The sequence below is a fragment of the Armigeres subalbatus genome, chromosome 2 (genome assembly GCF_024139115.2).
Source record: "Armigeres subalbatus isolate Guangzhou_Male chromosome 2, GZ_Asu_2, whole genome shotgun sequence".
NCBI lineage: Eukaryota > Metazoa > Arthropoda > Insecta > Diptera > Culicidae > Armigeres > Armigeres subalbatus.
Genome location: NC_085140.1, coordinates 88,575,020 through 88,592,181, shown reverse-complemented (window position 1 = coordinate 88,592,181; position 17,162 = coordinate 88,575,020). Strand labels below are relative to the sequence as shown.

At 41.0% G+C, this 17,162-nt stretch overlaps 1 protein-coding gene across 2 annotated transcripts in view; it reads right to left on the bottom strand.

Moving 5' to 3' along the window:
* The window catches only part of LOC134209794 (calcium release-activated calcium channel protein 1), a 123,407-nt gene that overhangs the window by 51,834 nt on the left and 54,411 nt on the right, over positions 1-17,162 (bottom strand). For both annotated transcript variants that reach the window (XM_062685824.1, XM_062685823.1), the window contains exon 2: positions 698-1,139. In XM_062685824.1, coding sequence (XP_062541808.1) covers positions 698-1,139 — 442 coding nt within the window. The remainder of the gene's footprint in view (positions 1-697; positions 1,140-17,162) is intronic.

Below are 17,162 nucleotides of genomic sequence, written 5' to 3'. Positions count from 1 at the left end.
AACCGAGAGTTGTGAATAGGTAAGTCGGTAGGTAGGTATGTAGATGATTCAATGGTAAAAATCACATCGCAGTTCACTCTCATTCAAACGCCGAAATGATAGAGAAACGAAAATATAAACAAACTTCGGCTCACATTCTTCTGATAATGATGGCGATTTGGCGAAATACAACGCCAAGTATTGATCATAAGCAAATGTTTGTATTTATCAATGTTGTGGGCGATATGAAAGCCGTTTTTCACACATCAGTGTTTGGTATAAAATTGATTTATAACCATTGTATCATAAATTAACCAATATTTGAGTTTTGTGGGTGCATACATGATCTGTGATTATGTCACAATTCTTTTTACTACTCCACGTTTTCATGGAAAGAACTTTAATAAACATTTTGATTGTTTAGTTTGTGTTTGTTCTTTAGTTTAGCTTTGTGATACGATAGCAGAAAGTAGTAAACTTTGAATTTTGTACGGGGCTGTCCATATATCAAGTGGACTGGTTTTGGTCATTCTTACATACCATGATACCATCCTTTCCAGTGTGGACGATTGCGCAAAATAAAAAAAAAAAGCCTTAAACACCCTCACTTCCATCTTTTAAGGATAATTCCCCTTCACGGGCGATTTCAACAAACTGCTTCAAACTATTTACGATATTCATCCAACAATCTTCTTGACGCAATAAATAGGACTCTTACCTTATTGTGTGTGCTGCAAATACTGGTTCGGTTGTTCCAGCCAACGGAATTGTTGTTCGTGAACGTTCCGTGACTGGGCGGGGAATGACTGTGATTGCTGTTGCTGCTGGTGCTGTGACTGCTGAAAGGACCACCACCGCGGTCAGCCGCTACGTGCCCGCTAGGCGTCGTCAGCAGGTGGACGTGTGTGAAACCGCTCCCGTTGAGAGCACTATTACTGGCGGCGCTAACAAAGTTCAACTGATGGTGCTGCTGCTGGGGAGCGAGACCCGGATTTGTTACTACTCCGTTGCCGTTTGGGATCTGTGTCAGCACAAGGCCGGTGGAACTGGGCAAATGGTTTGTACTGAAGGTTTTCGGATTGATGGCCGCTCCTAGGGTGGTGGCAAGCACTGTGTCGATTCCCGCTGTGCTAGTGCTCCATACGGACATGGCACCGTTCCTGGAAGATGGAAGCAGACATGGTGCCCGGATCAGACGTTTGCGTACACAACACTAAAAGCACAACTTGGTGGGAGCCGCCCCGACCCAGAACCGGATGAGTAAGTAACCGCGCGGAACTTAAGGCGATGTAATTACATCCAATTGGGATGATTACAGTAAGAAAATCAAACACAAACTGATAAAGAAATTAAATAGAGGCTGCAAACGCGATAAGAAAAGTTAAGGGATGGAATGTTCTCCGACGGAGGAGGGTTTTGTTTTGTTCCGGTCTCCAGCCAAACTGAAGGCGTTGCAAACAGCTGTCATTGGTGCTGTCAGTCGCTGTCATCGAATAGGTGTCGAAATGTTCACATTTACAAACCGACGCGAGCTTCCAGTGCTGGACGGCAGAGCGAGTTTTTGTCTCCGCTAAGCCTGAAATATTTATGTATGTATGTAGTGGTAATAAAGGTTTCAAGGTAACGAATAATATATTGGACCGTTGTTAATCCCCTTTTCAACCAATAGCAAATTCTCTGAATTGAAAGTCAACTTGATTGAAAAAATTCACATTAATCTGAACCGTTGAAAAACACACGAAAAAGCTTTTCTTTAATTGGACAGCAAAACGATTAATCTTTTTTGAGCATTCTCAGTTCTCTTGGTTGGAAAATTGAATCTTCTCATACATAATTCGGTCTTTTGTAGTATTTGGCCTTTCGTCGTTCGTCCTTTTGTACAAAATGATACAGATATTATCAATTCAGTAGAAAACCGAAATTTTTTTTAATTTAATGGGCGATTAGCGAAGCTAATCGAAAACCGAAATCCAACTTCGCTGGCGGCTAATTCGGTTTTCTACTGAATCGATAATATTCATTCATTTATTTAGTTTACATCTAAACAGATAACACTGAATCAACAATTTGACGCCACAATACACGGTTCGAGGCCGCATCTCTCCATCCTCGGATACGCCCCACGCTCGCCAAGTCGTTTTGCACTTGGTCTGCCCATCTCGCTCGCTGCGCTCCACGCCGTCTCGTACCTGCCGGATCGGAAGCGAACACCATCTTTGCAGGGTTGCTGTTCGGCATTCTTGCAACATGTCCTGCCCATCGTACCCTTCCGGCTTTAGCTACCTTCTGGATACTTGGTTCGCCGTAGAGCTGGGCGAGCTCATGGTTCATTCTTCGCCGCCACACACCGTCTTCTTGCACACCGCCAAAGATGGTCCTAAGCACACGTCTCTCGAATACTCCGAGTGCTTGCAAGTCCTCCTCGAGCATTGTCCATGTTTCATGCCCGTAGAGAACAACCGGTCTTATTAACGTCTTGTACATGACACATATGGTGCGGTGGCGAATCTTTTTTGACCGTAGTTTCTTCTGGAGCCCGTAGTAGGCCCGACTTCCACAGATGATGCGCCTTCGTATTTCACGACTGACATTGTTATCAGCCGTTAGCAAGGATCCGAGGTAGACGAATTCGACCACCTCGAAGGTATCCCCGTCTATCGTAACACTGCTTCCCAGGCGGGCCCTGTCGCGCTCGGTTCCGCCCACAAGCATGTACTTTGTCTTTGACGCATTCACCTCCAGTCCAACTTTTGTTGCTTCACGTTTCAGGCGGGTGTACAGTTCTGCCACCTTTGCAAATGTTCGGCCGACAATGTCTATGTCATCCGCGAAACAAATAAATTGACTGGATCTGTTGAAAATCGTACCCCGGCTGTTGCACCCGGCTCTCCGCATGACACCTTCTAGCGCAATTTTGAACAACAGGCACGAAAGTCCATCACCTTGTCTTAGTCCCCGGCGCGATTCGAACGAACTGGAGTGTTCGCCCGAAATCTTCACACAGTTTTGCACATCATCCACCGTTGCTCTGATCAGTCTGGTAAGCTTCCCAGGGAAGCTGTTCTCGTCCATAATTTTCCATAGCTCTACACGGTCTATACTGTCGTATGCCGCCTTGAAATCAACGAACAGATGGTGCGTTGGGACCTGGTATTCACGGCATTTTTGAAGGATTTGCCGTACAGTAAAGATCTGGTCCGTTGTCGAGCGGCCGTCAAAGAAGCCGGCTTGATAACTTCCCACGAACTCATTCACTAATGGTGACAGACGACGGAAGATGATCTGGGATATCACTTTGTAGGCGGCATGAGGGATGGTGATCGCTCGAAAGTTCTCACACTCCAGCTTGTCGCCTTTCTTGTAGATGGGGCATATAACCCCTTCCTTCCACTCCTCCGGTAGCTGTTCAGTTTCCTAGATTCTGACTATCAATTTGTGCAGGCAAGTGGCTAGCTTTTCCGGGCCCATCTTGATGAGCTCAGCTCCGATACCACCCTTACCAGCTGCTTCATTGGTCTTTAGCTGTTAGATGGCATCCTTAACTTCCCTCAAGGTGGGGGCTGGTTGGCTTCCATCGTCCGCTGAACTGACGTAGTCATCTCCTCCACTGCCTTGACTTTCACTGCCTGTACTCTCAGCGCCATTCAAATGTTCCTCGTAGTGCTGCTTCCACCTTTCGATCACCACACGTTCGTCCGTCAAGATGCTCCCATCCTTATTCCGGCACATTTCGGCTCGCGGCACGAAGCCTTTGCGGGATGCGTTGAGCTTCTGATAGAACTTGCGTGTTTCTTGAGAACGGCACAGCTGTTCCATCTCCTCGCACTCCGCTTCTTCCAGGCGGCGTTTCTTCTCCTGAAAAAGGCGGGTCTGCTGTCTCCGCTTCCGTCTATAACGTTCCACGTTCTACCGGGTACCTTGCTGCAGCGCGACCGCCCGCGCTGCGTCCTTCTCCTCCAGAATCTGTCTGCACTCTTCGTCGAACCAATCGTTCCGTCGACTTCGTCCCATATACCCGATGTTGTTCTCCGCTGCGTCGTTAATGGCTGCTTTAACTGTATTCCAGCAGTCCTCAAGAGGGGCCCCATCGAGCTCACCCTCTTCCGGCAACGCTGCCTCGAGATGCTGCGCGTATGCAGTGGCGACATCAGGTTGCTTCAGTCGCTCTAGGTCGTACCGCGGCGGTCGTCGGTACCGAACATTGTTGAAGACGGATAGTTTTGGGCGCAGTTTAACCATCACCAGTGGTCAGAGTCGATGTTAGCGCCACGATATGTCCTGACGTCGATAATGTCGGAGAAGTCCCGTCCATTATCGACGTCAGGTCAGGTCGATTTGTGATTCTGTCTGCAGTGGTGATCTCCAGATGTACCGATACGGGAGGCTGTGTTGGAAGTAGGTGCTGCGAATGGCCATATTCTTGGAGGCAGCGAAATCAATTAATCGTAGGCCGTTTTCGTTCGTCAGTCGGTGAGCGCTGCACTTTCCAATAGTCGGTATACACTCCTCCTCTTGGCCAACCTGAGCGTTCAAATCTCCTATGATGATTTTGACGTCGTGGCTAGGGCAGCTGTCGTACTCACGTTCCAGCTGCGCGTAGAATGCGTCCTTATCATCATCAGCGCTTCCGGAGTGTGGGCTATGGACGTTGATTATGCTGAAGTTGAAGAACCGGCCTTTGATCCTCAACCTGCACATTCTTTCATTGATCGGCCACCACCCGATCACGCGCCTTTGCATATCGCCCATCACTATGAAAGCTGTTCCCAGCTCGTGTGTGTTGCCGCAGCTCTGGTAGATGGTATGATTACCACTAAATGTTCGCACCATTGAACCCTTCCAACAAACCTCCTGCAGCGCTACGATGCCGAATCCACGATACTTAAGCACATCGCCGAGTATGCGTGTGCTCCCGATGAAGTTGAGAGATTTGCAGTTCCACGAACCGAGTTTCCAATCGCTAGTTCCTTTTTGTCGCAGTGGTCTTCGCCGATGGTTCCGGTCCGTACTCTCTTGTTGATTATTCGTTGCGTGAGTTTTTTTTGGCTGGCTTGCATGGCCTGACACCAAACCCCCTAAATTTCCGGAGGACCATTCTTCCTTATTCCCGGTGGACCATGGTGCACAGTTTCACTTAGAGTCCCTCGCTGGCACTCGGACGGTGATCAGCCGCCCCTAACGTGGAGAACAGACGCTGTTGTGAGCCGATCCTGACATGGAGAACAGACGCTCAGTAAGATTTGCACTGTAGTGGCAAGTTCCACTCGGTTAAATCGCCGAACCCATTTGCAGGGTTCTCGAACTGTAATGAGAGCTTTGAGTGACATGCTACTGAATTGTATATTGCAAGAGGAATAAAGTTAGTTTTATATAGACTACCGATCCATTTGGACTTATCCGTAAATTCTCGCTTAACTTTTCAAAAGGACCTAAGTAACATTTTTTAAAAAATCGAGTTAAACACTGGTATTGATAGCATTTCTACTAATCTGTATGTCACACGAATACCCATGCAAATATCTTTCATTACGCAGAGCAAATCAAAAAATTGCGGATCGACCAATGTGCAAACTCAATAGTACTGAGATTGACTGTTACTTAGGACGTTTGATTATAGAAACAGGAAAAGGTCCAATGTAACTCCTAAATAACAAACATTTCGATTGTACATAGTAGGGTGGTTCAAAAAATCGATTTTGCTCCACAGTGCTCATCTGATTCTTTACCATGTTCTGAGTGTTCTCTGAAAATTTGAGCTCATTTGGATTAAAACTGATTTAGCACAAGCCGTTTCAAGTTTGCATGCAAATTAGTATGGGGAAATTTATTTTTTCATTATACTGTTAATGACGCTTCCTCATCAAGCGCATGTTAAAAGAAAACCTAAATAGCTAAAAGGAATACTCGACAGCTTTCACTCAGTGAAAACCGCATCTAAATTAATCGTTCCAATAATTAGTAATCGAATTTAATCTATACCGTGGTTTTCTGGAGCTAATTGCATAACTCCTCAACAGGCAACATTGCTGCTCGTGGCGCGAAAGATAGCACACACAAATTCAGGCTACTATGTTGCACTGCACATTTCAGTGATGCCCTCAAAGGAGTTTAACGATCATGACTAAAGATTCGCAATCTGTCTTAAAATCGATTACTAATTATTGGGACGATTAATCAACATGCGTTTTTCGTTGGGTGAAAGCTGTTGAGTATCCCTTTTAGCTATGTAGGTTTTCTTTTAATCTGCGCTTAATGGGGAAACGTCATTAACAGTATAATGAAAAAATAAATTTCCCCATACTAATTTGCATGCAAACTTGAAACGGCTTGTGCTAAATCAGTTTTAATCCAAATGAGCTCAAATTTTCAGAGGACACTCAGAACATGGTAAAGAATCAGATGAGCACTGTGGAGCAAAATCGATTTTTTGAACCACCCTAGTACATAGGTCTTTCTCGTTCTCATAATAAAATTAGCCAGCTCTCTACCATTCAAGGCTTCTCAGTAGCAAAATCGTTTTTTAACCATTACTTTCCCACTCTATTTCAAAAATCCCTATTATAAAGCGACAAATTTATACATAAATTAATGAGTTCCAGTGAATACTTTGTGAATTAACTTCACATACACTCAATGCACGAACACTGGTTTCCAAACATCACGTCGATGAAGAATGAGCATAACGAATAGAGGGTCAAGAAAAAACAATATGAGCTAGTAAAAGATATTTTAGTTACTAGATAAAGATTGTCGCTGTCGTCGCTGTCCGGAACATCTTTTGCTGGCGAGGATAGGGGAGCTAAATGTTAAAGAAGGAAAATCCATACGATTTGACAGCTTGGTACCCAACATGTTCCGGACAGCAGAACAAAGGAAACCGAAGCGACAATCTTTATCTAGTAACTAAAATATCTTTTGAGCAAGTCCCTCGAATTTGAGTCGATGATGACCAAATCGCGGTGGTTGATGAATTTATGCACTATTCGTACTTACTTACTTACTTCGATCCACATTATTGCTCATTACAACGGTAGTCTTCTATTCTACGTAACAAGCCCTATATACCTTGGCCTGGACCAGCCTGGACAATGCTTCTAGTGGTAGAAAAATTCTGCGTAAATCAGGCAACTGTGGTGGGATAAAACATTTGTTTCGAATTGTATATTTGATTATTAAATGAAAAACAATAAAACTTACCAAAATTCCTTGACCTGACAAAAGGTTCAATCATTAGATTTATGTTTTGTTATGGTAACAATTACAAATTCAATTACAAGTGAAAAATAAACAATTTTCTTAACTCGTGTAAAAAAACCTATGTACAAATTTGTATTTTTTAGATGTTTTGTCATTTCCGTCGTTCCAATATATGAGAAAAAAGCAAACGTCTTATCTACCACTGAGAAAAAATAATAATTTGGAATTGTACATTGGTCATTGTGTAATGTGCCGTCCACACTCAGAACATATCACTTGATATAGCAAATATTGATATGAGACGTCACATACAATATCTCCAGTGATAACTAGATGTACGAACATTGTTATCAAGCTCCTCTTTATTTATCAAGTGATATAGCTTATAGTTCTGGATGGCACATTACACAATGTCCGATGTACAATTCCAAATTATTTTTTTCTGAGTGTTAGATAAGACGTTTCATTTGTTTGCAAATTGGAACGACGGAAGTGACAAAACATTTATAAAAATACAAATCTGTACTTCGGTCTTTTCTACACGAGTAGGAAATAGTTTAATTTTTCGGTTGCTATTGTAATGGTACTGATTATTTATTAGCAAAACGTAATCCTGGTCATTGAACCTTTCGTCAAGTCAAGGGATTTAGGTGAGTTTTATTATTTTTCATTCAATAATCGAATAATATAATTTGAAACAAACGTTCTAGCCCATCGGAGTCATCCGAATTACGCATCAGCAATCTTCTTTGCAAATTACGAGCATAGTCCAGGCCTTGTGCCGTATAAGACTTCCGGTCTAATGGGCGTTTTGTAGAAGGCTTATTTGGTACGACGACTAACTCGATCGAAAGGTCTTGCTGAACTCAAAGTAAGTACGATTACTGTTTTGTTCCTTCATCATTGATTCTATGTTCGGAATCCCATGTTCGTGTATTGTATTTATACCCATCAGGTTGAAGGTTCATCCATACACACGCGACGCAACTGTCGCTTAGCAACTGCGATTCTGTTGCTGTTAGCATGGCAGCGTAAACGGAAAATTGCATGCAGCGTTCCAGCAGCAATCACGTAGCGTGTGTTTGGAAGAATTTTACTAACCGAGCCAGCCAATCTCCTTTCTAAAACGGTGATGTAATTTATGAGTCCTGGTGTTTTTTTCATTCATAATTCGCCTCTAGTGATAGAGATTATCATATGAATATTAAAATAATAAGGACAAATCAAAATGACCAATGTAACAAAACTGAGAAATTAACGTCTTAAGTAACATGACCAATGAACAGCCTTAAATATCAAAATGTCCTATCTGACGATTTCAATGTTATTACCTCAAATTCAATATATAGCGTCGTGTGCTTTATTGCTGTTGCAAAATGGACTACTCTTCTCGCTCATAGGTGCCAGAAAACTCGGAAATCTAGGTTCAGTTTAATACAATATTATAATATGTTTTGTCAAACTTCAGCATCGCTTTTCTCGAAACGATTGAATTGTTACTTAGGTCCTATTGAAAAGTTACGCGAGATTTCTTAAAGAAAAGGAATCCCTGTTGACTGAGTAATTTTACAGTGGCGACGAGGAAGGATTTTTATCAATTTTCGGTGCTTTTCCCGACCGCTGGTTCTTTGTACTTTTGGCGTGAATTTTATCGGCGTAAGTTGAATCTTACGTGAAAAGTGTGATAGTTAAACTCAGAATACTTTGATGTATATTTTTTTTCACGCCCTCATTCTTTTCATTATTGGCGAAGAAACGTGCAACAGTGATTCTGGCGCATTTTAATTGTGTATTGTGCGTTATTTAACGTTTTTTTTCCATTTTATGGTGTAGCAAAAAAAGTGCTTTAGATGCTATTTTTTATGACGTACTTTTGATTTTAGTACGATTGTTTTACAAAGCAATAAAAATAGGCTTTTGTTTGACCGCCATTTTTTGCCTCCTTACAATTAAGCCATTATATTTTATTTATGTATTTTTTCTTCTTTTGTTGACAGCATAAAAGGAGGACGCCGATTGTAACAATACAGTACTCATGCAGTATCAGTCAACTGTGACGACAGTTCGGTAAAATTGAGACAACCAAGCATCGACTATTTTTGCTATACTGTGGCCCGCCGGCTGGCACTTCATATGTCAGAGGAAGTGAAAAGCGCCGAAATTTCATGGTGCAAGTGCATTTTGTGTCTGCTTGGTGTTTTGGTGGTTGCTGCATAAGATTGGATCTGCAGTGTACAGAAAGTTCATCGACCTTTTGCATCTTTCGATGACTGCCGATTTTGTTCAAAGGTGAATTCGTGGTTGCATTTGGCTGTTGCTGTTGAGGTGGTTACTGTTGAGCTGCATTTGGATCTGTTGCTGTTTCGTTGTTGTGGAGCTATTGGTTGCTGTACCCAAGTGCTACGAGATTTTGGATTGGATTTTATTTCGATGCCAGACTTTTGATTGGTTTGATCTGGGTTTTTGCGGTAAATCTGCTTTCCATTGCTGTGTACAAAGGTATTTAATTTTTTTTTCTAGTTTGTTTTGTTTGCACCGAAAATTTTACCGACGAAGACATTTCAGGAAATTGATTAGCTTCGAGTTGTGCTTTTACTTCTACTTTTGTTCCTGTAGAATGTTTTTAACTACTACAACGGAACCATATGTACCGGGTAGCATCCCGTTTTCCCAGTATTTGGAGCAGTTGGAGTTTTTATTTGAACACAATAATTACTCCGCTGATGAGTACAAAATTTCCTTTTTGGCCGTTTGCGGCACCGAGGTGTATAATCAGGTGAAGCTTCTATTCCCGGGTCAGAGCGTTAGGGATTTGTCATACAAGCAAATAACCGATGAATTAAAGAGAAGATATGCCAAGAAAGATTCGGATGTGATCCATACTTACAAGTTTTGGAACCGAAGACAGGGACAGCACGAAAAATCAGAAGATTTTGTATTGGCTGTAAAGCAATTGGCTGAGTTGTGTAGTTTTGGGGATTTCAAGGATCGTGCCATCCGCGATGCACTTGTTAGTGGTACATATGACAGACAGTTGATAAGGAGATTGTCTGATGAAGATGACCTAACAGCTGCTAAGGCAGAGAAATTAATCGTGAGTCAAGAATTGTCTACTGACAGAACTAGATTTGTTAACCGTGACGATGAAAGACGGGTTAGTGTGGTAGCTAGGTTGGGTAGACGTGTAGACCGTGTTCCAAACAAACAATCTTACCGAAGCAGAAGTAGAAGTTTTAACCGTAGTCCTGCTTATAACCCCGAAGCCAGAGGTGGAGACAGAAGGAATGAACAACCTACAGTTTTTACCTGTTCGTTTTGCCATAGGACGGGGCACACTAAGAAGTTTTGTTACAGGTTAAAGAGAAGGAGTCCACGAAAGAGTCCGCGAAACAAACCATTTGTGAAATTTATAAGTTCTCCAAAACCCTTGTCTTCCCAAACGTCTGGCCTTTTCAAACGCTTGGAAAAGGATTTGGCATCCGGTTCCGAAGATGAAGAGTCTCCTTGCTTAATGATTTCTGTGACAAATAAGACGAGCTAGCCGTGTTATGTTGAGGCATCAGTTCAGAAACGTCGTCTTACCATGGAGGTAGACTGTGGATCCGCTGAAAGCGTGATTTCCGAGGCACAATTCATTAGAAATTTCAGCCAATGCCCTATTGAAGACAGTCGAAAAAAGCTTTATGTAATAGATGGCAATAAGCTTAGCATTTTAGGCAGAATCAGAGTTCTAGTGAAGTTAAATGGAATCAAAGAGGAACTTTATCTAATTGTGCTGCAGGGAGACAGAGACTTCGTACCGCTAATGGGTCGTAGCTGGTTGGATATTTTCTATGGTAAATGGAGAAACATTTTTTCCAAACCTAGACCAGTTCAGCTTGTTAATGCCGTGACTATGGACGACCAGAGAGAAGACACTATTTTAGAAATCAAAAGTAAGTTTCCAACACTGTTCGACAAAAATTTATTGAATCCGATCGTTGGTTTTGAGGGAGATCTTATTCTCAAAGATGATACACCTGTATTTAGGAAGGCGTATGAGGTGCCTTTAAGGTTGAGAGACAAGGTCTTAGAACATCTTGACGCGTTGGAGAAGGATGGTGTAATTACACCAGTAGAGGCTAGCGAATGGGCTTCTCCAGTGGTGGTGGTAATTAAAAAAGATCAGGGAATACGGTTGGTCATAGACTGTAAGGTTTCAATAAATAAATTGATTATTCCCAACAAATATCCTTTACCGCTGCCGCAAGAACTATTCGCCGCGCTTTCTGGATCTAAATACTTTTGCTCTTTGGACCTTGCTGGAGCCTATTCCCAGCTTTTGCTTTCAAAGCGGTCTAAGAAATTCATGGTGATAAATACCATTAAAGGTCTATACGTGTACAACAGACTCCCTCAAGGAGCTTCGTCGAGTGCCGCAATCTTTCAAAAAGTAATGGACCAGGTTTTGAAAGGGTTGGATAATGTATTCTATTATTTAGACGACGTTCTTATAGCCGGGAAAAGTTTCGAGGGTTGCAGGAGGAAATTGTGTTTGGTATTAGAAAGACTAGCCAAAGTGAATATAAAAGTCAACTTTGAAAAATGCAATTTTTTTGTAGATAGATTGCCTTACTTGGGTCATGTTTTGACAAACAAGGGTCTTTTACCATGCCCAGATAAAATCGAAACCATCCGTTTAGCACGTGCACCTAAAAATGTTACCGAGCTTAAAGCTTTTTTGGGTTTAACCACATACTATTCAAAATTTATCCCGAATTTGTCCTCCCGGGTTAGAGTTCTCTATGCTCTTTTAAAAGAGAACGCCCGTTTTGTTTGGAGTACTGAATGCGATTTGGTTTTTAATCAGTGCAAGCAGTTTTTATTGAATCCCAATGTGTTGGAATATTTTGACCCTGAGAAACCTATGGTAGTAGTTACTGATGCGTGCAGCTATGGTTTGGGAGGTGTAATCGCTCACCCCAAGTAACACGGTTTGTTGTATGAGTGTAAAAAATACATCTTTCGAACATATAGTATGTTACGGTTTTGGTGTGAAAAACTGCTTTGATTACTTTCACACGACCCAAACAGCGCAAAAATTATGGATATTTTCAACATCTTTCAGTTGCAGCCTTGTTTTTGATTACACATTCACAAGACTAAACTTAAGTACTAAGGATGTTTTCAGTAACCGACTTTCAACATGGTTCTGTCAAATTGAATACCAAAACAAAAATGCTGACCAACACGTTCAAAGAAATAAATTTTATACAAAAAATGAATGAAAACAAGCATGCATGAAATGATGAACACCATTTCAATAATATTAATAAACATATGCAAACTGAATAAATAAATCAAATTTGTTTCGAAGTCTCGGTCGAAACATTATATGCGGCTCATGTTTCATTGGCTAACTTTTCATTTTACTTCTCCCAAATTCATGCGCCATTGATTGAAGGAAAATATAACTATGCCAAAGCATGATTTTGAAATTGTTATGTTAACAAATTCTCGAATCTGCAAAAGAAAAACATTATGGCGAGTTGTCGATAAACTACAGGGTCGATGAAGAACGTTCATAACATTGATCTTAAAAGATGTTGAAACTACGTTAAACTTCTATTATTAGGGTATATATTCTGACGAAACAAATGTCAAAAATGAACATGTTATGACATTGTTCGTAAAATCTTCCTGTAGACATGTTTTATGTTGTGAGAATGTAAAACGAAACATCTCAAAAAACCAAACAAATGTCAAAAATCGACATGTTATCAGCAAGTTGTGAGAATGTGGTATGAAACTCCTTCTCTGATCAAATTGCTGTATGATTTGAAAAAACCTTATCATAGCTTTCCTTGAACATAACATGTTTCGTATTTCATTTTCCCTACCTTTATTCAACATCATTATTTGATCTTCGTTAATAATGATGTTTTCGGTGTTACTTGGGACATAGTTAATGGAGAGGAAAGACCAATATCATTCACTTCGTTTTCACTGAATGAAGTCTAGAAAAAGTACCCAATCCTTCATCTTGAAGCGCTGGCGGTCGTAACTACAGTGAAAAAGTATCACAAGTTCCTGTGTGGAAAAAAAATTATAATTTATACTGACCACAAACCGTTAATTGGTATTTATGAGAAGGAAGGCAGAAACTCAATATCGGTCACTAGACTGCAACGTTACATAATGGATCTTTCAATCTATGATTACGACATTATCTACAGGCCGTCAACAAGAATGGGAAACGCCGATTTTTGTTCGAGGTTTCCTATTCTCCGGGAAGTTCCAAAAGAATTGGATCGTGAATACATTAAAAGTCTAAACTTTACAGGAGAATTTCCTTTAGACTATAAAAAGGTAGCTGCTGAAACAGCAAATGACGAGTTCCTCATGAGGATCAAGGAGTATTTGAAGGATTGTGTCGGTTTTATTCACATTATCGGGACCTGGAAGAAGTTGATGGTTGCATACTTTTTCAAGATAGAGTCGTGGTTCCTGATTTGATGAAGAAGGAGGTGCTGAAATTACTGCATAGAAATCATTCTGGTATGCACAAAATCAAGCAACTTGCAAGGCGGACCGTGTACTGGTTCGGAATGAACGGAGATATTGAGGATTTCGTCAGATCCTGTCGTGTTTGCCAACAAACAACTGCTCTTACTAAACGTCCGCCCTATTCCGCTTGGATTCCTACCAAGAAACCTTTCAGTCGGCTGCATGCTGATTTTTTTTTCTTTGAGAAGAAGGTTTTTTTAGTAGAGGTGGTAGAGGTGGAGCAAATGAAGCATGGTACCGATTGTATGAAAGTCGTAAAGGTTTATCTCAGATTTTTTTCTAGGTACGGTTTTCCGGATGTGCTTGTCACGGATGGAGGACCACCATTTAATTCTGAATGCTTTGTCAACTTTCTCAGTAAACAGGGTATAGTGGTTATGAAAAGTCCTCCATATCATCCGGAGAGCAACGGTCAAGCAGAGAGAATGGTGCGTCTAGTCAAGGATGTACTTAAAAAATTCCTGCTTGATCCGGAAATGAGAAAACTTGATACGGATGAGCAAATATCATATTTCTCAATGAATTATAGAAATATTTGCTTAGGCTCGGACAACACCTTCCCCTCAGAACGCCTTCTTTCATACAGGCCAAAAACAACGTTGGATTTGATTAACCCGAAACACAGTTTTAAGTACAATTTGGTGGACGCGACTAATGATGATCAGCATGCATGCTCAACTAATTTAGATAAATCCGTAAAACTGACTAATTTACGTAATGGAGATTTAATATATTATAAGAACCCAAACAATGCTGACATTAAACAGTGGTTGCCTGCTAAATTTCTTATGCACATTTCCCCTAATGTTTTGCAGATTTCATTGAGCGGCCGTATCGTCTCAGCCCATAAGCGTCAACTCAAGATCCCAGAAGACTCTCGCCACCGGCTTCGCCGTCGTTTTGTTTTGAGCTGAGAGAGTCCGATCACGACGCAGCTTTTGACTGAGCCACCCAAGTAACACCGAAAACATCTTTTTTTGCGGAGGTTTAAAATGCTTGTTGTATGATGGTTAGAAAGCTGAATTACAAAACATAACATGTTCGATGTAAGTTGTGAAAAGGTTTTTGTTAAACATACTGCATTTAATCATAGAAGATGTTTTCTATTACATTCTCACGACTTGCTGATAACATTTCATTTTTTGACAATTGTTTGGATTTTCAAGATGTTTTGTTTTACACTCTCAAGACAGAAAACATGTCGCCAGGATGATTTTTCGAACTTACAAATAACATGTTCATTTTTTGACATTTCCTTAGTTAGAAGATATGTAGTTATGATGCGGGCTTAGCTCAAATCAGTGTTTTGAACTTTATCTCAACATCTCTTCAGATCTAAGCAATCGATATTTTTCTTCGACTCTATCGTCTGTTGGGAACTCGCCATATTGCTGTTCTGCAATTTTCAGCATTTGTTTACAAATGAATTTCTAATTTTTTTGTTTTTGATATACATAGTGCGTATTTTTCTCCAATCAATGGCGCATGAATTTAGGAGAAGTAAAATAAAAAGTTCCACGATGAGTCGTGAGTGGCATATGAAGCATCGTCATGAATTTCATATGCTATGTACCTATGTTTATTATATTTTATTTTATCAAAATGGAATTCATAGCTAAATTTATCCATTTATTCATCCAATCTTGTAAATATTATTTTGGCATGAAATATTTGTCAACAACTTTTTTGTATTCAATTTGACATATCATATTATGTTGACAGAATGTTATTGAATACTCACTTCCAACTTAACTTTAGTTTTGTGAATGTATTACGATTTCTTTCGTGCGACTGAAAGATGTTGAAAATTTCAACAATTTTTGCGCTGTTTCGGTCGTGTGAAGGTAATGAAACAAGTTTATATACCAAAACATAAACAACCTATATGTTTGAAAGATGAATTTTTTACTCTCATTCAACAAACTGTGTTACTTGGGCCAAGTACTATCACTGGTACATCAAGCAGCAACAAGCGAAGAAGAATTGAGGAAGATATGTCTGATGATTCAGATTCAGATTTTTACGGCTTTGCTGCCGATTCCTTTTTGTTTGAGGACCACTATCCAAGGATGGATGTCCAAAGTGCGCCAACTGGAGCCTCTGAATATGTGGATGCGTCATCGGGTGCTATCCGTAAGAGCAATGTAAATGAGGAGCAACCTGCGGCCGATCGGGCAATTCAGAATAATGTGCAAGTTAGGCGAAGCGTGAGAAATAGAAAAAAACGTAGAATCCAGGATTTCAAATACTATTGAATTAGAGGAATATTCGAATTGTTTTCTAGCTAAGAATTTCGATATAATTGTTAACCACAACTTCGATTTTGTAAATTGTTGATATTTGCTCTCTGAATTTCGTTTGATAAGTTTAAAATAAGAAATAAAAAAAAAAAAAAAAAACAGAGTTTAGCTTTGAGATTAGCTTTAACTAAAGAGGGAAGAAGCTGTAGTGGCAAGTTCTACTCGGTTAAATCGCCGAACCCATTTGCAGGGTTCTCGAACTGTAATGAGAGCTTTGAGTGACATGCTACTGAATTGTATATTGCAAGAGGAATAAAGTTAGTTTTATATTGACTACCGATCCATTTGGACTTATCCGTCATTTCTTAAAGAAAAGGAATCCCTGTTGACTGAGTAATTTTACATGCACCTCCGGAGAGGAGCAAACCCCCCCTTCCCTGTCAGCATACGACCATAGTTCCCACCGGGGTTGGTTACCCGATCTTCCCTAAGGTTGCTCGTATCCCGGCCAGCACCACGGGGAGATAGGGATAAGAGTTGCTGGGTAAGAGGCTAAGGACCGCAAGATGGGGTCTATTTTATTCCTTCAGGTACGCGAAGTACCAATGGTACGCTTTACCCAGCATTTGCCGTGCCAACACATGGTCTATTTATCGACTTCTAAGCCAAATGTGATACAATCGATCGGGACCAGCTAAGGCGCTAATGCACGAAAATGGATTTCCGAATAAACTGACAGAGTTGATCAAGGCGACGACGGATCGGGTGATGTACGTAGTTCGAGTTTCAGGGGCATTCTCGAGTCCCTTCGAAACGCGCAGAGGGTTATGGCAAGGTGATGGTATATCGTGTCTGCTATACAACATCGATTTGGAGGGAGTAATACGAAGGACAGAGTTTGACACTAGTGGTACGATTTTCACGAAGTCCGCCCTGTTATTTGGTTTCGCCGACGACATTGATATTATGGCACGTAACATTGAGAGGATGGATGAAACCTACATCAGACTGAAAAGCGAAGCTGAACGGATTGGACTAGTCATCAACACGTCGAAGACGAAGTACATGATAGGAAGAGGCTCAAGAGAGGTCAATGTAAGCCACCCACCACGAGTTTCTGTCGGTGGTGACGAAATCGAGGTTGAAGAATTCGTGTACTTGGGCTCACTGGTGACCGCCGATAACGATACCAGCAGAGAA